We start from the raw sequence: 24,898 nt of genomic DNA, 5'->3' as shown, positions 1-24,898 counted from the left end.
CTCACCAGCCTTGGACCTAAGCCTGAGGCTGTAATTCATCTGTCCAACAGCTGGGGTGTGTGTTTGTGTGTGTGTGTGTATGTGTGTGTGTATGTGTGAGGGGGGCATGTGGACGGGAAGGGGGAGCTGGGTTGGGGGAGGGGCTGGGGCTTTCTTGTGCACAGAGCCAAACAACAAAAGGGGAAGCTTAAGTGCCAGCTCCAAAGTGCCCAGGCCAGGCCACTGACCTGCAGACCAGCTGGTGGCCCCCCACCTGATGGTCGACAGACTCCATAGTTTGGACTCAAGGATTCTTGGCCAAGGAGTCTGTACCCAAAGGTGGGGCCCTGGAGAAAGCCCAGGCTGTGTACCCCCCAGGCAGGCTGTCACCCCTCCTTGCACTGTCCCAGACCTGGCAGGCCCCGCAACAGACTCAGCCTTAAATGCCCTGCTCACCAGCCAAGCCTCCCCAGACATGGCTTGCCGGCTCCCCCTCCCGCCAGCACAGGGTGGCAGCGGCCACACCGAGGCTGTCCCTTTAAATCATTACCACCCCTGATTGTGTGGACGAACCAAGGGCCCTGCCCCCCAGGCAGGCGGCTTGCCACCTCCCCCCCCACAAGTCCCCAGAAATGTGAGGACCATTTAAAGGGACAACAGAGAGGCAGCCAGGTCTCTAACTGCCCCCCCACCTCCACCCAACACACACTCACAGCCCCTTTCCCCAGCGACATACAGCCCTTTGCCCCTCCAGGGGGCCCCCTAAATTCCGGTTATCTCCCCACCCCTAGAGACTGCTAGAAGGAGAAAGGGGGCCAGAGTTGGGGGGGGCGGGGAACTGGGGGGGAGCAAGAAAAGGCAGGGACTCCCTCCTCCCCCAGAACCCCAGGGGACAGGTCGGAAGGAAAGCAAGACCCCAAAGAAGCAGCCAGACAGAGCCCCCAAAAGGTGCCTTGGGCAGACCTAGGGCACACAGGCTGTTGGGCGAGGAGAAGGGAATCAGGCTGCACGAGACGCCGGCGCGGCCAGCGGGCGACAAGCCCAAGTGGGGGCGATGGAACACGGAAGGCCAGGGAAGAGGCAAGGCCAGGGGGGAAATGGGGAGACGGAAGGGGAAAAGGGGTCATCCGGGAGGGTGTGGAGGAAAATCAGAGAGGGGAGGGCGAGCCAGGCCGGGGTTACCTGCTGGGTGTCTGTCCCCCGGCGGTGCCCCCGGAGTCCGGGTAGGGAGGGGGGGAAGCAGCAGGGGGGGGGAGTGGGGGCTGGGGGGGCGGGGGAGACGGTCCCTCCTCTGCCTCCTGGGCCTGCCCCGGCGCTTGCAGCCTCTGCCTCCCTCCCTCCTCCTCCCCGTCCCTGAGTCCCGGAGTCAAACAAAGAACTGTAGCAGGCTCTCCCCAACCCCCTCCCTCCTCCTCCTCCTCCTCCTCCACCTCCTCCTCCCCTCCCTCCCTCCCCACCAGCAGGCTCCCTCCTCCTCCCTTCCGGTCTCTTCCTTTAACTACCCGCCCCCCCCAGCCCCCAGCACTAGTCTCTCTCCACCCACCCACCCCAACCTTTTACACACCCCTCAGCCTAGCCTTGTCCCCACTAGAGAAACTGTGGAGTCCCTTTGCAAAATGAAAGCCTCCAGAGAACAACATGGGAGGGGACTGAGGTCTTGCTTCAAAATCAAGAACCACAATACAATTATTTTATTTTCAAGGCCCACGGAATAGTCTTAGCTATTTCTTCTCCAAAAGGGGAAAAAATAATCCTAAAGAAAGCAATACAAATCTGCCTAAAGGCTTCATCAAATAAAACACAAAAAGCAGTTGAAGCTAATCTCCAGCCCCCTAACCCAAATCTCCAAATTAACACAAACTATTCACTCCCCCCTAACAAACTCCTAAGGGTAACTGCTGGTTTGGAGCAGGCCCACAGGAATAATAAACTAATAACACTAACAATAAAAGTATTTCATAACAACAAGCACTCATTCTGTGCCAGGCACTGTGCTAAATGATTTGCATAAATTATCTCATTTTTTTCCTCGCAGCGGCCTTCAAGGTAGGTATTGATATTTAAATGTTCAAGATTAAAATGCAAGGCTCAGAGAGGTTGTGACCTTTCCAAGTTCCAGTAGCCACTAAGTGACTGAGCTGGAATTAGAATCCAGGTCTGATCTGACAGCCCAAGCTCTAAGGTACATAAAACTACAAACTGATTTATTCCAAGACCATCTCCAACCCCAGGACTTAGTAAAGAAGAGCAGCCAGAACAAGCAACTGAGTCCCCCTCCACCTAGTGAGAGGCTACAGGCCGATTCACCGGCATACACACAATAAAGACCCTTACTTTCCAGTCTAATACTGTTTCTTGGCCCTTTTCCTTTCATTGTTTGTAGATAGGAGTGTGCCATTAAGGGGACGTTAGGGATAAGCTGGTGTGTAGTGAACCCCCGATACTAAACACAACTCTTCTGTCTTGCAACCACTCCCACTTCAAATCAATCTAGGGAAGGGGGCAATAGGACACTTGGTCACGCAGCAGGTGGGAAAGTAAAAAGACTGCTAGGTAGCTCTTTCTATGGGGGCAGAGACTTGGAGGAGAAGCTCTTCTGTGCCAATCTAGGGAAAAGTGACCCAAGGCTCCCTCAGCCCAAGCAAAGGGGCAAAGTCTTTCAGCCACACCACACCCGTGCCCCTCCCCCTCACAAAACTCCAGGCCGGGGTTTCCCACCTGCAGGATGCTAAGACCAAGGGAAGGGAGAGGGGAAAGAGATGGCACGGGACTGGGACTGGAACTGGACTCGGGGCAGAGGTGGGAGGGAATAGAAGGGGGAGGAAGCCTCATTGCCTGGCAACCGTCCCAGGGCACGTGCACTGGTGACATCATCCCAGGCCACCTCTAACACAGACCTTTGACCCCTATGGGGCGGAGGGGGTGTGCTGGCTAAGCTTCCTGGAAACACCCTTAGGAATTCTGGGAATCCAAAAAGGAGAGGGAGGAAGGAACCCAGGCGTCCTTATCTCTTTTACCCCTATACGACTCCAGTCCCAGGGACTCAGGCCTCTTGCCTGACTCCTACTCTCCGCCCGCAGCCCTGACCTCCCCGCCTGCAGCCCTGACCTCCCAACCCACATTTTTGACGGGAGTCGGCCCGACACGCCCCTCGAAGATACTGTGCCTTCTCTCTCCCGAGCAAGATCTCGGTGGGGGCCGGCAGGCGGGGACGGGGGCACCGGGTCCCGCGGGGCTCCGTCTTCCATCTGCAGGATCCCCCGTGCCCCAGCCGGCCGCCAGCCGTAATCTGTCTGGGTCCCCAACCCTCCCGCCCCTCCCCGCGCTGTTCCAGGGCGGAGTCAGTGGAGTTGAAACCAGGACACGGCAAGAGGAAGAGTTATATAACTGAGAGAAGCGAAGAAGGACGAGTGGAGACAGGGACAGACAGCCCGAAAGGAGCCGAGGGAGGTGCAAAGAACGCCAGAGCGAATGAGAACGAAACATTAGGAATGGGAAGGGTTTTGGTGCTCATCAAAGAGCAGGAATTCACGCGAAGAAGGGGCGTGATGGCCCAGAAGAGTCACCTGGGCCGTCCGGGGCTTCCCCGCAGTGCCCTCCCCCGCCACCAACAGCAGCTGGGCCAGGGAGGGAGAAGCCTCGGGAAGGGGCGCTGATACCCGCTCGCTTTCTCTTGGGGAAGCAACGTAAGCCAGAGCCCGGGAAGGCAGCGGCAGAGCAGATGGGGCCGGAAACCACAGCTCCGCCCAGCCCACCTGGGAGTGTGGGGCGCCAGCTGGGGGGAGGTGGGGAACAGGTAGTCCGCCCTCCTGAGCGAGGCTGGGCATTATAGTCACGACCCGCGAAACGGTGCAGACCGACCGAGACGTGGGGGTCCCCAAGAGCTGAGGGGCGCAGCCTTGGGCGGCTTTACACTGACTCCACAATGAGGAGGGGGCGCCCGGCTCGCCGCGCAGGCGCAAGGGGGTGCTCGGGCGCGTGCGGACCAGGGCTGGGGGGGGCGGTGGGCGCGAGCGTGTGGGAGTGCACGTGCGGGTCCCGGGCAGCTGCCGCCTCTCAGCCTCCGCCGCTGCCCCTCCCCTCTCCCGTTCCCGTCGCTATCATGACCCTTCCCCATTGGCTATCAGGGCCCTGACGTCAGGTCCAACCGCTGGAGCGGATTGGGTGGACGGGAGAGTTTGGGAATCCGGCTCGCAAGTCTCGCCCTCCAGTTACTCTGGCAACTGGGCAAGCCACCCTGGGGAGAGAAGGGGAGCTGAGGTGAACGCCGCGCCTCAGGTCCCGCCCCCTCCGGACAACCGCCGAATCCCCTCTGGTAGCTGCGCAACTCGCTGCCTCCCCGCCTTCCTCCCAGGGCTCTTCCTGTCTCGGGAACCAGGCGTCCTGCCCTCGACCTTCCCCGCAGTCTCTAGGCCCACCGCTCTCTTCAACCTCCACCCAGTGTCATAGCCATAAGCTGAAGCAAACGGGAAGCGAATCTACGTCGCTTAGCAACCATCCTGCGTGTCCCCCCCCTGCAATTTACCCGGGCCCGGGGAGGTGGAGACTGAGTCCCTAGAGTCCCCTCTCCATCTTCTGCCCTGCCATCTTCGGCCCACAATTTCCTGTGAGGGGACCCAGATGACAGGAAGTCAAATGGGGGCTTCAGCCTACTTTTCCCTCGGACAGGGACCGGGGCTTCAGCTACCTTTACGGGTACGTCCCGCACCTGCACTCCGCGCCGCCCTGGGTGCGCGTCTCGCCCTCGCCATCTCGTGGCTGCGTTGGGAAGATTCCTCACAGAGAAGCTGTGCGGGGCGCGCGAGGGCTCGGGAACAGCAGAGTGGGGGCAGGACCAGGGATGAGGAGACTAGCGGGGCGAGGCGTAGTGAAGGGGAGATGCAGTGGGCAGAATGGGATGGAGGAGAAGGCTACCGCTGGGAGGCTCTCGGGGCCGCTGGTGGGAAAGTCAGACTGAGGTTTCTATACCTCACCCATGCAGAGAACTGGAGGGAGACAAAGTAGCCCTGGGACCGGGACACACCCCAGTCTGACCACATCTGACCTTAATGGGTCATGGCATTGGCTTGTCTGCAAACTCTGCCTTTTAGTCCTGCCTTTCCGTGAGGACCGCCGCGCCCCGCCCAGGAGTCGAGAAGGGGAATTGCAGCCCAAGGGGAACTGGAGTCCTTTCAGGCCTCTCTGGACATCCGGAACCTGACATATCTGCTTCCCAGGTCTTCCTCCTTTGCCACCATACTCTCTTCTAGGGGACCCATGACCTTCGCCCCAGTCTTCTTCCCAGTGCCCTTCCCAAGACCCAAACGTCCATCCCTAGCTCTACCCCTCCAGACTCGGGCGTCCTGACCCCTGCACAGAGTTTCCCTCTTTCCAGATGTCCTCGCAGCTCCCCGTTACCTGGTTCTGGGGGGTCCCAGGTGTTCAGGCTCCGCAAGGTCTCCCAGGGGGTCGAGCGGCCCCCCCTTCTCCCAGGCCGGGGCTGGGGGGGCCGCTCCGCCCAGTGGCGCAGTTGGATTTTCCAACACAAACACCCGCACCCCCCGCTCTCCAGCCCCGCCCCCTTCTCGTGGTCCCGCCCCTCCTCGAGCTCAAGTCCCCCTCTTCCGCTCCGCCCCATCTTCTGCAGGTCCCGCTCGCCTGAGCGCTGGTGCCAGCTAGGATGCCGGATGCGGGGTGCTGGCTTCAGGGTGCAATGTACAGGGTTCAGCCCCTGATCCCTGCCTGACAAATCCCTATCCCATTTGGATCACGCGCCGTTCAAAGGTAAGCCCCGCCCCACCCACTCAAGTCCAGCCCCGAGACTTAGCGACAGCCTCCTCACATCCCCCTCCACCCTGCCCATTCGTTCAAGGCCACGCCTACGTTCCTCTCCAGGCCACCCCACCTCCCTAGCTTCTTCGTGCAGTAGCAGCTTCACTATAGCTCTGTCCTCTGTGAAGCCCGGGCTTCCTCCCTCCCCAGATCCTCACCATTGCATTGAGAGACATAAGGCTTGTTGTCGCGGGTGTTTTACAGCACTGAGCTCCAATACAACTCTTTCACTTTTATGGCTAGCACAACTAGGTATCTCCAGGGCCACATTACACAAATTCGGCCAAGGTCAAAGCCTGAGGTCAGTCCAGCCTCAATCCTAGGTGCAATATCTGTCTTAGCTCCTTGGAGGCCCCGACCCTCTGTCAAGTGGAGAAGACAAGGAGGACTCAGCTGTCCAGGCTCATGAGTAGAGCAGTGCCCCTCTTGATCCAGTGATCAGACGTCATGGCCCCAGACCGCAGGTCGATGCCGATGACGAAAGAGGGTCGGTCTGAGCTGCCTGCCCGGTTGGGATAGTAATAACAGGGACAGGAGTACATGCCTGGGGGAAAGGAGAGGAGGACTCAGAACCCCGGGAGCCTCCGGGAGAGCAAGGCAGGAGCAGGTGTGGGATGGGCTGGAGCAGAGGATGGGTTAGGTTCCAAACTAGGGATGGGGCATGCAGGTCTTGGGGAGCTGTCCCACCCTTGGCGCTCTTCTTGCGGCTCTCTGCAGGCCGGAAGTGGATCGTAGGCATGAGGCAGACAAGCTGCATAGGCTCTGCCTCCACCAAGCAGGAGTTCTTCCGGTCCCAGCCAGCACCTTCCAGGTACAGGCCCCGAACCCAGACACCATCCTGGGGAAAAGTGGGAGCAGGTCTGGGAGAAGCTAGACTTCAGTTGCCAGCACCCCTGACCTGCTACCTTTCTCCTCCCTTCTCATCCAATTATTTCCCATTTTTGCTCCCAGTACACTCTTTTGCTCAGATCCCCAAGCACAACAGGCTCCCACCTTGGGTGGATACACTAGGTTGCTGTCATCCACAGAGGAGACGATAAACTCCCAGGAGAGGCTGTCCACTGAAATCTGGGGGTTGAAGGTGAGAATAAGGGAAGACCCTGAAGAGGAGAACAAATGCACAGCCACAGCATACATCCTGCTCACACTTTACACATTGCTCACGTTGTTTTGGCGAGCGGAAGACTGCAGCACAGCAGTGAGGAAGCCAGTGGGAAAGGTGAAACCAGACAGCCAGAAAATGACAGGAGGCCGGGCCCGGCTGGCCCACAGCTCAAACTGCTCCACACGCATGGCCAAGTCCCGTGTCCAAGCAGCCAATGGCTTTTGTGAGGGGTATGCCTAGGGAAGGAGTGCATGCTTATTCTCTCATTTAGCCATGCATTCAAATCCTTATTTTTTCTTTATTTTGGGGTTTTAATTTTTTTTTATTTTTTAGATGGAATTTCGCTCTTGTTGTCCAGGTTGTACTGCAACAGTGTGATCCCAGCTTACCAAAACCTCTGCCTCCTGGGTTCAAGCGATTCTCCTGCCTCAGCCTCCCTAGTAGCTGGGATTATAGGCGTTCACCACCACACATGGCTAATTTTTGTATTTTTTTTTAGTAGAGACGGGGTTTTGCCATGTTGGCCAGGCTGGTCTCGAATTCCTGAACTCAGGTGATCCACCAGCCTTGGCCTCCCAAAGTGCTGGAATTACAGGCGTGAGCAACTGTGCCCAGCCCAAATCCTTATTTTTGAGCACCTGAAGCAGGTATGAGAAGACTATGTGGTATCAGCCCCTGTTCCCCAACTACAGGTGAGCAAAGCTCTCCAAAGCCAACTTCCGGGAAAGAGGCACACGACAACTATTCATTAATAACAATGACCACAGTAATATTAACCAGGTACCATTAATGAAGCACCTTCTCAGTGGTATGCACCATACTGGGAATCTTTGAGACATACTTGGAGAGGTTAGTAACTTGCCCTGAGTAAGTCTTTAAGTTAATAAGTTGTACAAAGTCAGTGAATGGCAGAGTCAGGTTTCAACCTTGAACCTGTCTAACTTCAAAGTTTAGGCTCTCTACAGTTTGTTGTATGCCCATCTAGAACCAGGAGATTGGGGAGCACAGGGCTGAGAGGGGAGCTCATTGTTGGAGAAGGATTAACAATGGTATCATCTTGCCTTTCCCCAGAGTGGAGGAACGTGGGCATCAAAGATGCAATTGAAAATCTCTTCCAGACTTGTAGACAGGACAATGAGGCCCTGGATGCCTTTCTCTAGGTCTGTCAGTGATAACCTGAGCAGGATGAGGTGGAGCGTTAGAGATGGAGTGGGCCTGGGAATGTCATTCTAGCCAGAAGGTGATGGCCTCTCCCCACCCCTTCCTATGTTCCACAGAGTCCCTCTCTGTCTTACAGGATGGTCTGCATCAGTTTGTTGTATCTTTGAATCTCCTGCAGAAGGACCACATTGAGGGGGGAGGGGTCAAGAGCTAGCAGTTTTCGGGTCCCCTCGTAGTCGATCATTTCAGGGATCTTCTGCTTCACATCAGCAGCCAACTCAAGGACCTGGGCAGGCAGAAGCTCTGAATGTAGCCCTGTCTTCTGGAATTCTTCAGGAATCAGTCCTGCCCTGATTCCCTCCCCCAGGCCTGGCTCATTTTACCTTCTCTTCCCGTGTCTGGCCTCCAGCCCTGATGGGTGTAATCTGAGGTTGCAAGGAAAGCAAAGTATCAAAGAGGGTTCGTGCTTCAGTGATCTGGGAGGCCACATCAGCATTGGGGTGCTGGCCAAAGGCCTCAGGGGGGTCCATGCCAGGCAATAAGCTGATGTATTCCTTGTAAGAGGCCAGGCTCCCATCCTTGGGGATGAAATAAGTCTCTAGGGCTGACAACCTGGAAAGTCATAGCATAATCACTGCCACATTGTGGGGACTCAGGCCTCAATGCCAGGCCAAGACCCCAAGCCTATGCAACTATTTGCCTATTTGTCCAATTCCCTGCCCTGTGCCCCTTCCCAATCCCATAAATTCTGTCTTCTCCCAATCTCATGTCCTCTCCTCAAACATTTCCCCCACCCCTGATCCCGCCACCTGGCTGGCTTGTGACCTCTGGCTCCCTGCCCAGTGCCACTTCCCCTCACCGGTAGAAGGGAGTTGATAAAGACTGGTCACAGAAATAATCATTGATGTAGGTAGTCAGCAGGCGCCGGTCCCAGTCATCTGTGACATGTCCACCATAGTTGACGCCGGCAATGAGGTACTTGAGTGCATCCCAAGGTGTCTCCTCATACTCATCCAGATAGAGGCTCAGCAAGTTCTCTGACACCTGGGCATAGTCCCAACCCAAGCCCCCATCGCCACACAGTTATGGCAGGAAATCTGCCAATGGAGCTTCAATATAGCCTTTCTGTCTGTGGATATTCCCACAGGGAAGCCATGGGGTAGGAAGTGTTAAGGAGAAAGGGCTGGGACAAGGACCCCTGGCTGTTACAAACCTCAAAGTCGGAGTCATTGAAGCCATAGATAATGTTCCAGCCAAGCTGCAGGAACTTTTTGCGTTCAAGTAATACAGAGTGGAAGAAACAAAGTGCAAACAGCAGCTTCTTATATTTGGCAGGTTTGGAGCAGCGGGTAAACTGTGGTTCTGTCATCAGTTGGTATAGACGTGTCATATTGGCCTTTAGGCCCTGGGGACAATAAAGTACAAAGATGGGGTTGACATGTATCATACTTAGATCTGCCACTAGCACCTCCATATACAGTTGTGTGGCGGCTCTTCACTGCACAAAGCCACTGGCTGAAAGGGTGAGTGGAGGCTGAAATGTAGCCCTTGATCTACATGCCAAGATATGCACTCCTCTACAAGGCTGGGTGCCTTTCTCTATCTAATTCGTAGACAGGCACTGTATGGGCTTGTGGCATGACTGACTTCTTGTCCCACCACTTTTGAATCTCTCAACCCTGATGTTCTCAGCAGTAGGTAGGCCAGCTCAATTTGGGGTGCGAGAAAATATGAACAAAGAGGAATACATATACATGCAGTTAACAAAAATGTACAGAATTGTGTGCAAAGGTTAGTGTAGATTTAAAAGGCCATACTATATCATCAAGGAGGAACAATCCATGTGATTGGCATTATTTGGCTCCATGAGCAAGCTGGGATTTGAACTAAGCCTTCCAAATGGGAAGGATATGACTAGGCTTGAGAGGGGAGTCTTCCTTTCCTGGAGATGGAAGGAATTGAATAAAGGCACAGAGGAGAAAATAAAGTGAGAGGATGAGCCTGGCTGAAGTCAAATGCAAGTGCTCAGGTGGGAAGAGGAGGGCCATGGATAGATGGAGATGCAATAAGAATGGATGTTTAAGCCATCTGTACTTGATTCACCAGGCATCATGGAGTCACTCTATCTTGAGTAGGACAGCAATCTGTTCAAAGAGCATTTTAAGAAGACTTATCTGTGACTGATGGAATGGAATAGTGAGAAACTTGAGGAATACTGGATAGCAGTAACAAAAATAATATGTGACTTTTTAAAAAATGCCGTTTGCCAGATGTGGCGGCTCATGCCTGTAATCCTAGCACTTTGGGAGGCCAACGCAGGTGGATCACTTGAGGCCAGGAGTTTGAGACCAGCCTAGCCAACATGGCGAAACCCCATCTCTACTAAAACTACAAAAAAAAATTAGCCGGGCATGGTGGCAGGCTCCTGTAATGCCAGCTACTCGGGAGGCTGAGGCAGGAGAATCACTTGAATCCAGGAGGCGGAGGTTGCAGTGAGCCAAGATTGAGCCATTGCACTCCAGCTTGGGTAACGAGCGAAACTCCATCTCAAAAAAAAAAAATGACATTTATGACATCAAGATATGTCAAGTATTTAGAAATAAATCCAATTAAAATCTATGATTATTTATGGAGAAAATTACAGAATTTTAGGCCAGGCATGGTGGCTCACACCTGTAATCTCAGCGCTTTGGGAGGCCAAGATGGGAGGATTCCTTGAGCTCAGGAGTTCGAGACCAACCTGGGAAACAGCAAGATTCTGTCTCTATAAAAACAACAGCAACAACAACAAAATAACATTACAGAACTTTAGTAAAATAAAGAATAAATGGAGGCTGGGCACAGGGACTCATGCCACCTGGGATCCCATTGTGCTATGATTGCACCACTGCACTCCAACCTAGCTGATAGAGCAAGACCCTTTCTCTCTCTAAAAAAAGAGGAAAAACATGAGTAAATGGAGAAATATACTTACAGATTGGGATCTTCATTGTCCTAAAGGTATCAATTTCTCCCAAATTAGTCAATAGAATTTTTTTATACAACAAGGTAATTCTAAAATTTATATTGGTGAATAAAAGGTCAGGAATAGCCTGAAGAAGCATAAGGTAAGGGGATTGCCTTACCAGCTATCCAGAATTATTATAAAGCTATATGGTAATTAAGACTAAAGTATATTGGCCCAGCACTGTGGGTTATACCTGTAATCCCAGCAATTTAGGAGGCCAAGGTTGGAGGACAACTTGAGTCCAGGAGTCCAAGACCAGCCTGGCCAACATGGTAAAACCCAATCGCTACAAAAATATATATATACAAAAATTAGCCGGAGTTGTGGCACACACCTGTAAGGTGTAGGGGGGAGAATTGCTAGAGCCCAAGAGGCAGAGGTTGCAGTGAGCCATGATAGTGCCACTGTACTCCAGCCTGGGCCATAGAGCAAGACTCTGTCTCAAACCAACAAACAAAAAAAGGACTAAAGCATTGACTCCAGGATAAAACAATTTGACCAATGAACAGAATAAAAGACCCTGAAAAACCCATACATATATGGAAACATGATTGAAGGCTGAGCAGGCACTACAGATCAGAAAGGTACTTGCATAGTATTTAATAAGTGGTACTGGGAGAATTGGTTATCCATGTAGAAAAAAATTAAATTGGCTGGGTGCAGTGGGTGATGCCTGTAATTCCAACACTTAGGGAGGTTGAGGTGGGTAGATCACCTGAGGTCAGGAGTTCAAGACCAGCCTGGTCAACATGATGAAACCCCGTCTCTACAAAAAATAACAAAATTAGCCAGGTGGGGTTGCAGGTTCCTGTAATGTCAGCTACTCAGGAGACTGAGGCAGGAGAATCACTTGAAACCTGGGAGATGGAGGTTACAGTGCATCAAGATCATGCTACTGCACTCCAGCCTGGAGTGCACTCCAGCGAGACTCTGTCTCAAAAAAAAAAAAAAAAGAAAAGAAAAAAAGAACGAAAGAAAATTGGACCTCTGCCTCATACCACAGTCACAAAAATCAATTCCAAGTGATTAAAAACTTAAATGTAGGCCGGTGAGGTGGCTCACGCCTGTAATCCCAGCACTTTGGCAGGCCAAGGTGGGCGGATCACAAAGTCAGGAGTTCAAAACCAGCCTGGCCAATATGGTGAAACCCTGTCTCTACTAAAAATACAAAAATTAGTTGGGCGTGGTGGCACGCGCTTTTAGTCCCAGTTACCCGGGAGGTTGAGGCAGGAGAATCGCTTGAACCCAGGAGCAGAAGTCACAATGAGCTGAGATCATGCCACTGCACTCCAGCCTGGGTGGCAGAGCGATACTCCATTTGGTAAAAAAATTAAAGTAAAAATAAAATTAATTAAAAACCTAAATGTGAAAGTCAAATTATAAATATTTTGGAAGGCAAGTATAGGAAAGTACTTTTACAGTCTTAAAGTAAGCAAGGACTTCTTGAACAAGACAAAGGAGCACAAACCATTTAAAAAAGGAAAGATGTATATCTTTCCTGAGGCTAAATTCAACCTCATAAAAATTAAGAATTTATCTTCACAAAAAAACAGCATAAAAGAGACAAACCGCAAAACACATAACTGATGAAGGATTAGGATCTGGAATATATGAAGAACTACAAAACTCGAAGAACATCAGGAATGAATGTCAAGTACATAATGTTGCATAAAAAAAGCAAGTTACAGAGGAACGTAAATAACAGTGTTTGCATTAGCAATACAAACTTTTGCATTACAATGATAAAAAATTCCTAACTCCAGGGGAAAAGAAAAAAATTATAAAAGAAAATGAGAAATACAAGATTCAGAAGAGTGATTTCCTCTGAGTGGAGAGGGAAAGTGATAAGACTGGGAAGAGGCACACCAGGACTTCAAAGAAAATGCTGGGATTTTTCTTTCTTGAAAGGGTGATGTGCACACAGATATTCATGGAATCATAATCCTTTATAACTTGCTTGTATTTTATAAATATTCTTTTGTATCTACTTAATATCTAGCTTTTAAAAAAGATTGGGTAGCAGGAGGTGACCCAGGAATATACTCCAGGACTAAACCCCAAAGTGGCAACTGGGGGCTGTTAATACAGGGACTTTCTTATTTGAAGTAAAACTCAGGCCGGGCATGGTGGCTTAGCACTTTGGGAAGACAAGGCGGGTGTATCACAGGAGTTCAAGACCAGCCTGGCCAACAGGGTAAAACCCAGTCTCCACTACAAATATTAGGGGCCAGGTGCGGTGGCTCACACCTGTAATCCCAGCACTTTAGGAGGCCAAGGCAGGCAGATCATGAGGTCAGGAGTTCGAGACCCTGGCCTGAATGGTGAAACCCTTTCTCTAGTAAAAATACAAAAAATTAGCCAGGCATGGTAGCATGCACCTGTAGTCCCAGCTACTTGGGAGGCTGAGGCATGAGAATTGCTTGAAGCTGGTTGGTTGCAATGAGCTGAGATCATGCCACTGTACTCCAGCCTGGGCACAGAGTGAGACTCTATCTCAAAAGAAAAAAAAATAATTAGCTGTTTGTAGTGGCATATGCCCGTAATCCCAGCTACTTGGGAGGCTGAGGCAGGAGAATTTCTTGAACCCGGGAAATGGTGCCCAGGCTGGAGTGCAACGGTGTGATCTAGGCTCACTGCAGCCTCCACCTCTAGCTGGGATTCTCATACCTGAGCCCTATATATTACCTTCCTGACCTCAGATGATCTACCCACTTCGGCCTCCCAAAATGCTGAGATTACAGGTGTGAACCCCTGCACCCAGCCTGAGCCACCATGCTCAACTGAGACTCTTTCTTAAAAATGATCTTATTTCTAAACACAGTCACATTCTGAGTCTTGGGTGTTGGAACAAAAAAGTATGAAAAGAGTGTGCTATTATTATGTTGCTGGTGTGCCAAGAAGTGCTTTGTAATCCAATGGCAATTCAGAGCTGGAACTGACTTTGGTACTGGTGCCAGAGATGGGATTAGAGTTGAATCATGAAAAGGACAATTTCTCCAACAACTTGTGAAAGGAGAAAGTGTAGAATCAGAAACGCTGAGCCAGGACTGAGGGCCCTCCCCTCTTAGTCCTTAGTTCAAGGACCAAGTATTGAAATTTTGCCATAGGCAAAGAGGCAAAAGAAACAGAGGTAATAAATGATTTGTCAAAAGACGGGGGGTGGGAAGCAGGAGTGATGTGTCAGGGAGCCAGGAAAAGGGACAAGTCAACTGTGTCAACTGCCCCAAGGTGGTCAAGGAGGATTAAGAATGATGAAAGGCACCCATGCGTGATTCAAACAGCACTTATCTGTTAAGCATGATACATACTGGCCCATGTGCTTTTCACAGGGTGAGCAAAAAGGATTTTGATCTTGACTAAGAGCAATGAAAAGCTACTAAAATAGTTTAAGCAGGGGTGAGTGGGTGAACTGCAATGACACGGCTGGTTTTAGAGGATTGGGATGATTGCATTTGGTGATGAACTTGTGATACTGGAGATAAAAATTTCAGTAGAGTTGGAGGAAAGGAAGGACAAAGAGGCAGGAAGTGTGACATTAGGAAGAGAATGTAAGGAAATGCTGGGAGGCAGGAAGGTTCCGAGGTATAAAAGAGTGACTTTGGGGACCCAACTACCCAAACTCAGGCTCTGGAATGCTTATTTACTCTTTCTGTATCTCAGTGTCCTATCTTTAAAAATGGGGGTAACAGTATTCATCTGATAGGGTGTGTGTGTATGCCCATACATATTAAACCAGTTAATAAGTATAAGTAACTTACAACAGTGCCTGGCACATGATAATTACTCAAAAAATGTTAGATATTACTATTGTGTTCCAGGAGTTTGGCACAAACAGGAGAGGAATGAGGTGAATTTTTTTTTTTTTTTTTTTTTTGAGATGGAGTCTAACTCTGTTGCCCAGGCCAGAGTGCAGTGGGGTGACCTCAGTTTGCCACAACCTTTGCCTCTTGGGTTCAAGTGATTCTCCTGCCTCAGCCTCCCAAGTAGCTGGGCCTACAGGCACGCACCACCATGCCTAGCTAACTTTTGTGTTTTTAGTAGAGACAGGGTTTCACTATGTTGGCTAGGCTAGTCTCAAACTCCTGACCTTATGATCCACCCCCCTCAGCCTCCCAAAGTGCTGGGATTACAGGCATGAGCCACCACGTTTGGCCGAGGCAGAATTTTTTAGAGGACAATAAAATCAAAGCCATGTTGTTGTTGGGTTAAGCCTTCTCTCTGATGCTAGCAGGAGATAAGGTGGACCAGATGGCCCTGCTGATGCTGGCTCTCTATGGCCACATACCTTTGGTGGCTCTGTGGTCATCTTGATGCTGGCCTGCAAGATTGAGATAGGGAAGTCTGGGTGGGGGCTGGAGCTGAGCCAGAGACGGAAGGATGGATGAGGATCCTCCACCTGCAGCTGCTCCACCAGCTTGTCCAGATTAGGCATCCAAGACAGTGACAGATGGCAGTTTGCCAGGAACACCCAGTGTCCTGCAAGGAGATGCCAGGGTCAGTGGGAATCATTTCCTAAGCTCTGCCTGTCCTCATGCTTTCCACCTGATGTAGGTTAGTGGGTGGCTGGGGAAGGTCTAGCACTCAGTGTGCCACTTTCTGGGGCTCTCTGTAGAAGTGGGAGGTGCAGGTACAGTAGTGTAATTGAGGTTGGAGGTTCTAGGGACTAGGACGGGGCTGAAGCTGGGGGTGAAAGAAAGGATGGACACCAACCCTGAGTCACACCCTCTCGGAGAAGTCGAGCAGCAATGGGGGCCTGGCCCTGGCCCAGGGACAGGGCGTGGAAGCGCTGGGCCATGCCTGTGTGCTCTGCCAGCTGGAGCAGGGCGCTGGTGGGGTCCACACCCGGGGACAGGATGAACACAAGTGGGGATCGTGGGGTTGAATCCTCCATCACCTGCCAGAAGCACAGATATGGCATCAGGCAGAAGGCCACATAACCAAAGTTGGGGAGAGAGATGGAGGACACTGAAATAGAGCAAGGAAAGCAGGAAGGACCCAGGGGCCGTGGGCTCAAGGAAGCCAAGCCACTGACCAGCTTCATATTCAGCACAGGCGGCTCAATGAAGCGGGAGCCAAGGTTGGTGATGATGAAGGAGGTCACGCAGAAGGCCACGCGGTCCTGGCGCAGGGAGCGGACGATCAGCATCCGCTGCATTTCATTGCAGGCATTTTCCCACTCACCTGGGGAGGAGGTGAGTAATTGCAGGGAAAGGGAGTGAGTCTGGAAGAGGGGGAATCCAGACAAAGGGGCACCTGCTGAGAATGTGCTCTGGCGCCAGCTGGGAGAGGGGATGGAGGACAACGGGAAGGGCAGGCACATGGCTGAATGGAGGGAATGAGAAAGGTGAGAGTCGGGCACAGACACTTGGTACCTGGTAGCATTGCCTTCTCTGGGGCAGCATTGGTATACCACAGGTGCCAGTCGCGAGGGTACTGCTCAAAGGAGTTCATGAGTCCGTGGAAATTGGTCAGTTTGTCCAGCTCTGTGATGTTATCCCAGTAGGCATCTGCAAGCCAGCTAGTACATGGGTTGTCCATTTGGCCTTCCCGATCCAGGACCTGGTAGAGGAAGAAAGGAAGAAGAAAGGGATTGACCTGGGAATACCTCAAAAGAAGAATGATCTTTCTCTCCTCTCTCCCTCTCTCTCTCTCTCTCTCTCTTTCTCTTTCTGTGGGAAAGCCAAAAGCCAAAATTGTTTATGTTTTCCTTTTTTGTTGAGACGGAGTCTCACTCTGTCACCAAACTGGAGTGCAGTGGCGTGATCTCAGCTCACTGCAATCTCTGCCTCCCGGGTTCAAGTGGTTCTCCTGCCTCAGCCTCCCAAGTAGCTGAGATTACAGAAGGCTGCCACACCCAGCTATTTTTTTTTTTTTTTTTTTTTTTTTGTATTTTTAGTAGAGACAGAGTTTCACCATGTTGGCCAGGATGGTCTCGATCTCTTGACCTTGTGATCCACCTGCCTTGTCGTCCCAAAGTGCTGGGATTACAGGAATGAGCCACTACACCTGGCCTTTTTTTTTAAAGACAGTGTTGCCCTTGCAGCCTTGGCTCACTGCAACCTCTGCCTCCCAGGTTCAGGCAATTCTCCTGCCTCAGCCTCCTGACTAGCTGGGATTACAGGTGCCCACTACTACACCTGGCTAATTACTGTATTTTTAGTAGAGACAGGGTTTCACCACGTTGGCCAGGCTGGTCTTGAACTCCTGACCTCAAGTGATTCATCCTCCTCTGCCTCCCAAAGTGCTGGGATTACAGGCACGAGCCACCACGCCCAGCCCAAAATGAGTTTTGTATGAGGGTGAAGAGATGGATATAGGGATCCTGGGGAATAAATGTGGAGGTCTAGGACCCAGACCCTGCCCTTAGCCTTCACAGTTCAAATTTAGGAATCTGGCGCCCTCTGCTGGTTTCCTACTAATAATGTCTGCAACCTAATGGCTGGTTGGTAGCCTCAGGCTTCAGAGAAGAACAAACTGTTTACTCATTCATTCGCTCACTTGCTTATTCATTCTTCTTAAAAAATATTTATTGTTCACCAACTATGGATTTTAATCATTGAGATGATTTTAATTACTGAGAAAAATGGACAAATATCTTTGTCCGTGGGGATTTTATTTTCCAACATGGGATTGTGAAATCATGGGCAGATTATGAAGCAAAAACATAACAAATAAGTAAATAGTATAGCAAAGATGGCAGTGCCATGGGAAAATAGGATACTCTGAGGAGGGTAAGGAAGACTGGGAATGTTGAGGGGTAGTTTGAAGTGTGAAATAAGAAGCTCAAGGTCTCATTGAGGTGAGGTTTGAAGGAGGTAAGAGATGGCCAAGTACATATGCTGGGGAGTGGCTTTGCGGCAGAAGGCATGGCCATGCAAAGGCCCTGAGGTAAGACATGTCATGGGGATTGGGGAGGGCAGTCAGGCCTGTGTGGGGAGGGCAGTGAGGCCTGAGTGGGCGCTGTGTGGTAGGAGGCGGCACCAGCCATGGGGAGCCTGTCACAATGACATCTATTAAAAGGGCCTCTCAGGCCAAGCACCATGGCTCATGCCTATAATCACAGCACTTTGGGAGGCTGAGGTAGGAGGATCTCTTGAGCCCAGGAGTTTGAGACCAGCCTGGGCAACATGGTGAGATCTTGCCTCTACAAACAATATAAAAATTAACCAGGCATGGTGGCACAGGCCTGTAGTCCCAGCTATTCCAGAGGCTAAGATGGGAGCATGGCTTGAGCCCGGGAGTTCGAGGCTGCAGTGAGCCAAGATCACTGCCACCACAGTCCATCCTGAGTGAAGCAGTCAGACCTCTGATTGCTGTGTTGAGAGTCTGGGGTGGGAGGCATGAAGTGAAGGTGGCAAAAGTCAAGAAAACGTTGTTTAGGAGGGCAGGAGAGTGCAGCACGGCTGTCCAGCCTTAAGGGCCTCCTTGAGGTTCACGATCATGGACTTAAAGCAAGTCCATTCGGTGTGGATGTGTTCTTCTCCGGCCATGCTCAGCTGCATGGGCCATGCAGGGACCCAGGGAAAGAAAAGCTGGATCTAGCCAGAGTGGTAGATGCAACACAGAGAGGAGGAAAACAGGGCTTGAGGAGCCTGCCAGTGAGAGATTGTGAGGGTTCCATAGAACTCAGGCTGGGGAAGGAGTACGTTGAAAGGCAGGAAAAAAGTGGCAAGATCACACCAATCGGTGGGTCACAAGTGAGACAAGGTGCAAAGCCCAGCCTGTGCTGAGGGCCAGGGGGTGCATGGCAAGTCATCGCCGCAGCACCAGGGAGCTTGCCATGTACCTGACGCTGGCCTGGTTTTTCTCAGCTACTCATGGCTGCCGTGGGTCTGGAGTCCTTATCACACTTGCCCTCATCCCCATCCTTGACCATCCCATACTGGGATGTGCTCTCTGCCCAACTCACCACACCCCCACGTAGAAAGAAGTTGTATTCATCCATGTTGAGCTTGCCAGAAGTCTCCAAGATTTTGGCACACATATGAAAACTGAATAGTAGTTTGTGACGTTCAAAAAGGGTACGGCAGGTGTACCTGGGAGAAAGGGACAGGGAGGAGGGAGGAGGCAGAATGGAATGGGGGCTGCCACACTAACTCTACAATCCTACTGTCACACAGCCTCACACAGAGGACCTCACCAGTCTCTAATCCTAACCTCCTAGGAACAGCCAAGGACTCAGGGGCTAGAGACAAGAATTCCCCAGAGTTCACTCATAACTATAATAATAGCAATTATTATTATATTATTATTAGTTTTTGAGACTGAGTTTCACATTTGTTGCCCAGGCTGGCACAGTCTCAGCTCACTGCAATGTCTGCCTCCCAGGTTCAAGCGATTCTCCTGCTTCAGCCTCCTGATTAGCTGGGATTGCAGGTACCTGCCACCACACCTGGCTAATTTTTGTATTTTTAGTAGACACAGGGTTTCACCATGTTGGCCAGGCTGGTCTCAAACTCCTGACCTCAGGTGATCCACCCACCTCAGCCTCTCAAAGTGCTGAAATTACAGGCGTGAGCCACTGTGCCCAGCCTTTCACTCATAATTAGTCATTCAGTTCCATTAAAAAAACCAAAGCCTTCATTATTCCCCTAATGTCTTGCCAGGCACTCTGCTAGGTCCTGAAGACAGAAAGATGAATAAGCCACACTCTCGGTGAGGACAGAGAGGCCATCAGTTACGTCGTCTCTGCTTGCTGGACTCGGGGAAAGTTTCCTAGAGGAGGTGCCCCAAGGTGCAGCAGTTTTCAGATGACATGGGAAAAGCAGAGAGGTCACAGCATGAGCAAAAGCATGAGAAGGGCACAGTGCACAGGGCAATCAGGGCTGCTGAGGCCCCTGGTGCAAGGCAGGAAAGGTGAGGCTGAGGCAGGAGAAGACCAGGTCACGAGGGCTTTGTGGGCCACTGGGGACCCAGCAAGCAACCACTGGCAGTCAGACCCAGGGAGCAGCATGGCCAGGTTTGCTCAGGTGGGCAGCTACAGGAGGATGGGTTGAGAGGGTAGAGGCAGGAAGACCTCTAGGAGGCCATTGTACAATTTAGAAAAAAAGGATCCCCAGGGCCTAAAGTACAGCCAAGGAGTGGGAAGATGGAGATGGAACAGTTTGCAGAAACATTCATGAACAAAACCTGGTGACTGCTTTGAAGGGGAAGAGTTGAGAATAACTGCCAATTTTAGTCAGGCATGGTGATTCATGCCTGTAATCCCAACATTCTGGGAGACCATGGCAGGAGGATCCCTTGAGCTCAGGAGTTTGAGACCAGCCAGGGCAACGTAGGGAGACCCCTGTCTCTACAACTAAAAAAAAATTTTTTTTTTGAGACGGAGTTTCACTTGTTACCCAGGCTGGAGTGCAATGGCGTGATCTCGGCTCACCACAACCTCCGCCTCCTGGGTTCAGGCAATTCTCCTGCCTCAGCCTCCTGAGTAGCTGGGATTACAGGCACACGCTACCATGCCCAGCTAATTTTTTGTATTTTTAGTAGAGATGGAGTTTCACCATGTTGACCAGGATGGTCTCTATCTCTTGAGCACGTGATCCACCCGCCTCGGCCTCCCAAAGTGCTGGGATTACGGGCTTGAGCCACCACGCCCAGCGTTACAACTAAAAATTATATAAAATAAAGGATAATTCCCAATTTCTGGCTTCGGTGACTGGGTAGTGGGTGTTGGTGTCATCCAGGGATGAGGACCCTGAAGAAAGAGGGAAGAGAATGAGTTTGAGCTGAAACTAATTGAACTTGAAGGGTCTGTGGGATGTCAGGGTAGAGAAGTCCAGTTCCTTGCAACTCAAATGTGATCCACAGACCAAGAGCAGCAGTGCCCGCTGGGAGCTTGTTTGACTTGAAGAACCCCAGGCCCCACTCAGATCTGCCAAATCCCAACTGGTATTTTAACAGAGTACGGGTGCTCTACCTGCCCATTACCATTTGGGCAGTGCTGGTATCACCAACAGTTGAGTAGCTAAGTCCAATGCTCAAGAGAGGGCTATAGCCACAAGACTGGGAATCACTGGCCCACAGGTAATGGTTAAGCCGTGAGAGTGAGGAGCTACCAGGAGGACACAGGCAGGGGACAGCGGCAGGCTGAGGGCTGCGGCACGAGAAAGCATTAAGGCATGGTGGCCAGAAGAGCCACAGCCACTCGGCCTCCTGGCTGGGGCATGTGGGGGGAACCCTCAGACCTGTAGACAGCGTAGGTGTGGTAGTCGTTCAGGTAGTCAATGCGGTCCTCCAGCTTATTGCTGCGGTGGCTCTTGTCGATGCTGAGGATGAAGAGGCTGATGTAGGCATCCAGTGAGAACTGGTACATGGGGTCGATGCAGCCCATGTCATTGAGCACGAAGAACAGGACTGATGCCCGCTGGGCACATGGGCGATAAGCCTGCAGGCGTGGGGGAGTCAGGGTCACCAAGGGACATGGCAGGGAGCGGGGGCCTGAGGAAAGAGGTGGTCTCGAGCCATCATGACAGTTTCATCTTGGATAGCAGGTGGGAGGACATGGAGCTCACCTCCCGAGCCAGGTCGATGTTGATCTCTGTGGTCTCACTGGTCTCCAGCTGCTCAGTCACCTCTTTAGCTGTTATCTTGGAGGTCTGCAGCGTGTTTACCAGCTGCACATCATCTAGCAGGGAGCCGGTGGCCTCATTCAGCAGCCTGGGGGAGGCCCAGAGACACGTGGAGCCGGGGTTTGGAGGACCAGGCTCCCTGGGATGCTGCTGTGCCTGGGGTGGGCTGGGTGGAGGCTGGCTGGGAGGAGGCCTGTGGGGTGGTGGGAGGGGGAGGCAGGGCCTCACCGCAGGATCTCATCCTCCAGCTCCTTGAGCTTCCTCTTGCCAGCCGCAATGTTGATGACCAGTGAGTCCTTCTGCTCCTCTAGCTCAGGCCGCTCCTTCCGCACCACAATGCCCAGCAGCTGGGCCTCCAGGCCCTGGGAGCATCCAGACTCACCATGAGGGGCTCTTACTCCTTCAGCCTTCACCTTCTTCATCCCTTTACACCTCGAAAGACCCCTCATCCTCAGCTGCCCAGCACAATCTTATCCCTTTTCTCAATCCTTCCAAACTCTTCCTGCTTCACCCCAGCTGAGTCTGGACCTCAGCCTGCACCCACCTGTTCTTTAACAGCGAAGTTGACGATGGTGGTCTTGGCTGAGGTCTCTGGGTTGTAGTGGGGGTTGGAGAGCTTGGTGGTGATGTAGAAACGGAAATTGGTATTATATTCCACCTCCTTATCTCCAAGACGCATCAGCAGCCGACTGCCTGCATCCATGGAAGGACCCCCTGTGACCGGTACTGGCTAACCCGTCCCCCACCAGCTGCATCCACGGAAGGACCCCATGTGATGGGTACCGCCAACCCATCCCCCACCAGCACCCAGGGACAGTGACTTGGCCTGCCCTAAGGCCCCAGCCCAGGGCTGTCTGAACGGAGGGACAGGTAAGTAGAGGACATAGTCAGAGAGCCAGCCCTTCCCTCCCTAGCATCCCACTCAGCTGGTATCAGGGACTTGTCCTGACCAATTCGGGCTACAGATTTGTTGAGCACAGGGTTGAGTGTGGGGTCCAGATATTCCGGCACGTTCTGAAGTAGCACCGGGTATCCAAACTGAATGGCGTTTTCTAGAATTCGAAGGTAATCGCTCATCTGCAGGTCGATGATCTTCAGGCCCTAGAGAGTGAGGGGGAAAGGTGGAGGAACACTGGGGGAGACAAGGGAGCTGACAGCCCAAGGACAGGGCCTCAGGAAGAGGCAGGGCTTGGGGAGAAATTCTACAGGGGACAAATGTGGCCCCCCCAGCCTCACACCTGTCTTCCTTCCATGTTCTTAATCCATTTCAGGGCCTGGGCCTGAGGGTCGATCATCAGTGCCCACCTAGAGGGGGAGGGCATGTCAGAGGACAGCCCTGTCCCTGTGCCACCCCCATCCCAGCATGACCCTTACCTATTGCCTCGGGTGACAATGATGCCATTCTCAGTGGAGAAGGCATCAGAGGGCAACCCCTGGATGTTCCAGTCCCTGACTTTGGTAGGATTGGACAGGAAGTTCTCAATGGCGAAGGAAGGGGAGCAAGGAACCTGAAGCTCCCAGATCTGGGGAGAGAAGAGCCCCAAGCTTTAACTCAAAGAGCGGAGCCCAGCAGCCCCTGCCCCTGCAGGATATCTCTTGATAGTCCCAAAGGTCCTGCCCTAGCCCTGGTCTCTGAGCCCCCTTATATCTGAGCCCCATCTCACCTTCCTGATCCAGATCTGGTTGACAATCTCATCCCGGTAGTTGGTCAGGAAGGGTCCCATGTAGGAGAGGAAGGCAGCTGCCAGGAGACAATCCCCAACCAGGTAGCCCAGGTCCTCATCCAGACCCTGGCAGACAGGAGGGAAGGTAAGCCTGCCTGGGCCCCAGCACTCTGGGAGACACCTGGAATGCTTTTGAAGGCACCCTCCTCTGGACACTAATTCAAAGAGGTTCTTTTCCATCTCCTCAACCTTTGCATCCTGACAATTCTAGCCTGGTTCTAATTACTTTCGAGCTCCCTATCTCTTAATAGCAGTGTTTACATTCTGGTGATAAGGCCTAACCCTTTTCAGGAGCTCACTGAGGGCAGAAAGATGTGCCATGTCTGTTTTCTCTCTGGTCGGTGGGCTATGTCAAGAGTTCTTGTATGCATATCCCAGCCCTACCCAAACACTGAAGCAGATCCCAAATGGTGCAAAAAGCCTTTCTTCCATTGCTCTCACCAAAGGTGTGCAGGGGGAGGGGAAGGGCTCCCACGCCTCAGTTCTTAGAGTTCCCTATATCCAGGTGTCCCTATTTTCCCTGACTATCCCTCAAGCTAATGGTGATGGGTCTCTTGGAAGTGGTGGGCAGAGTGAAAGAACACCAGGTGATATAGGTGAATGGAAGGACAGGTAAGTAGAGGACACAGTCAGAGAGCCAGCCCTTCCCTCCCTAGCATCCCACTTGGCTGGTCTCAGGGACTTGTCCTGATCTCACCTGGACTGTCTCCTCCCATCTGGCCTTCTCGCCAGCCAATCCTGACACCAGCATCCCGGCTCGCTCCAGCTTCAGCTCCATCTCTTCAGACTTCTGGCGAAGCTCCTCCTTCTGTGCCAGCTTCTCGTCATACTGTTTCTTCAGCATCTCTAGTTTCTCAGCTACCTGGGAGAGATTGGAGTATAGGGCATCAAACAGCGGGCTTGCAGCCAGACTGTTTTGTTCAAATCATGACTCTGCCATTTTGTAGCTTTGTTAATCTCCTTGAGCCTCAGTTTCCTCATGTTGCAAAAGAATACTTACCCTATAGGGTTGTCGTGAAGAGTAAATGAGATAAAATATGTGTGATGAGGTAAGGTTAATTTTCTTCCCCTTTCTTCTACCACCCTTTCCTAGCTGGTAGGAGATGGAGACCTCTTGAAGCATAATAAACCACACAAGATTGGTTGGCAAGAGAAGGACAGAGAGCACATAAATGACTGCCACTCCATGCCAGAGACCATGCCTAAGGTGGAACCTTGAAAGAGGAAGAAGCAGTGAGAAATGAACCCAAGAGCTATTAGAGGAAAAGAGTCCGACAAAGGACTGGCTGGGTGTGGTGGCTCATGCCTGTAATCCCAATACTTTGGCAGGTCAAGGCAGGAGGATCCCTTGGGGCCAGGAGCTTGAGACCAGCCTGGGCAACATGGTGAGACCCCCGTCTCTGTTCAAAAAATAGAAAAGAAAAAGGACCAAGTCCAAGGTCCCACACTAGAGATGGAGGCCTGGGCAGAACTGTGTATACTAGAGAAACCTCTCTCAAGTCATTGCCATGTAAGGACTCTGTTGAGGTTGAAATGAATATAT

At 51.9% G+C, this 24,898-nt stretch overlaps 2 protein-coding genes and 1 long non-coding RNA gene across 34 annotated transcripts in view; 1 reads left to right on the top strand and 2 right to left on the bottom strand.

Moving 5' to 3' along the window:
• Positions 1–5,508, bottom strand: part of KDM6B (lysine demethylase 6B) — a 21,685-nt gene extending 16,177 nt beyond the window's left edge. For 9 of the 18 annotated variants that reach the window (XM_035299937.3, XM_078372948.1, XM_078372960.1 and 6 more), the window contains exon 1: positions 5,377–5,508. The gene's annotated coding sequence lies outside the window, so the exon portion shown is untranslated. Of the gene's footprint in view, positions 1–1,161; positions 1,352–3,099; positions 3,271–5,376 lie in introns of those variants that run through there. The other 9 variants (XM_078372955.1, XM_078372950.1, XM_078372959.1 and 6 more) reach the window with 3 other exon arrangements.
• Positions 3,388–24,898, top strand: LOC118153712 (uncharacterized). 2 transcript variants are annotated; one of them, XR_013535563.1, is made up of 5 exons: positions 3,388–3,665; positions 5,070–5,195; positions 5,606–5,742; positions 6,508–6,601; positions 6,742–6,876. It is a non-coding gene; the product is annotated as an uncharacterized LOC118153712 (long non-coding RNA). The 2 variants fall into 2 exon arrangements; XR_013535564.1 differs by lacking the exons at positions 3,388–3,665; positions 5,070–5,195; positions 6,508–6,601; positions 6,742–6,876 and adding exons at positions 22,305–22,501; positions 24,449–24,898 and having other exon boundaries at positions 5,595–5,742.
• DNAH2 (dynein axonemal heavy chain 2) overlaps positions 6,010–24,898 on the bottom strand; it is a 122,808-nt gene continuing 103,919 nt past the window's right edge. For 10 of the 14 annotated variants that reach the window (XM_035299890.3, XM_078372923.1, XM_035299892.3 and 7 more), the window contains 23 exons: positions 24,053–24,217; positions 23,296–23,421; positions 23,006–23,154; positions 22,870–22,936; positions 22,582–22,732; positions 22,176–22,324; positions 21,860–21,993; positions 21,575–21,719; positions 21,248–21,447; positions 18,973–19,099; positions 16,436–16,622; positions 16,096–16,244; positions 15,774–15,957; positions 15,349–15,539; positions 9,270–9,461; positions 8,916–9,100; positions 8,440–8,668; positions 8,191–8,342; positions 7,957–8,071; positions 6,955–7,131; positions 6,784–6,858; positions 6,478–6,628; positions 6,010–6,334 (listed from right to left, as the gene is read on the bottom strand). In XM_035299890.3, the coding sequence (XP_035155781.1) occupies positions 6,180–6,334; positions 6,478–6,628; positions 6,784–6,858; positions 6,955–7,131; positions 7,957–8,071; positions 8,191–8,342; positions 8,440–8,668; positions 8,916–9,100; positions 9,270–9,461; positions 15,349–15,539; positions 15,774–15,957; positions 16,096–16,244; positions 16,436–16,622; positions 18,973–19,099; positions 21,248–21,447; positions 21,575–21,719; positions 21,860–21,993; positions 22,176–22,324; positions 22,582–22,732; positions 22,870–22,936; positions 23,006–23,154; positions 23,296–23,421; positions 24,053–24,217 (3,555 nt within the window). In that variant the 3' untranslated portion in view covers positions 6,010–6,179. Of the gene's footprint in view, positions 6,335–6,477; positions 6,629–6,783; positions 6,891–6,954; positions 7,132–7,956; positions 8,072–8,190; positions 8,343–8,439; positions 8,669–8,915; positions 9,101–9,269; positions 9,462–15,348; positions 15,540–15,773; positions 15,958–16,095; positions 16,285–16,435; positions 16,623–18,972; positions 19,100–21,247; positions 21,448–21,574; positions 21,720–21,859; positions 21,994–22,175; positions 22,325–22,581; positions 22,733–22,869; positions 22,937–23,005; positions 23,155–23,295; positions 23,422–24,052; positions 24,218–24,898 lie in introns of those variants that run through there. The other 4 variants (XR_013535558.1, XM_035299895.3, XM_078372926.1 and 1 more) reach the window with 4 other exon arrangements.

This window comes from Callithrix jacchus, chromosome 5, assembly GCF_049354715.1.
Source record: "Callithrix jacchus isolate 240 chromosome 5, calJac240_pri, whole genome shotgun sequence".
Taxonomy (NCBI): Eukaryota; Metazoa; Chordata; class Mammalia; order Primates; family Cebidae; genus Callithrix; species Callithrix jacchus.
Note: the sequence above shows the minus strand (reverse complement) of the source record. Positions and strands in the feature narration are given on the sequence as shown.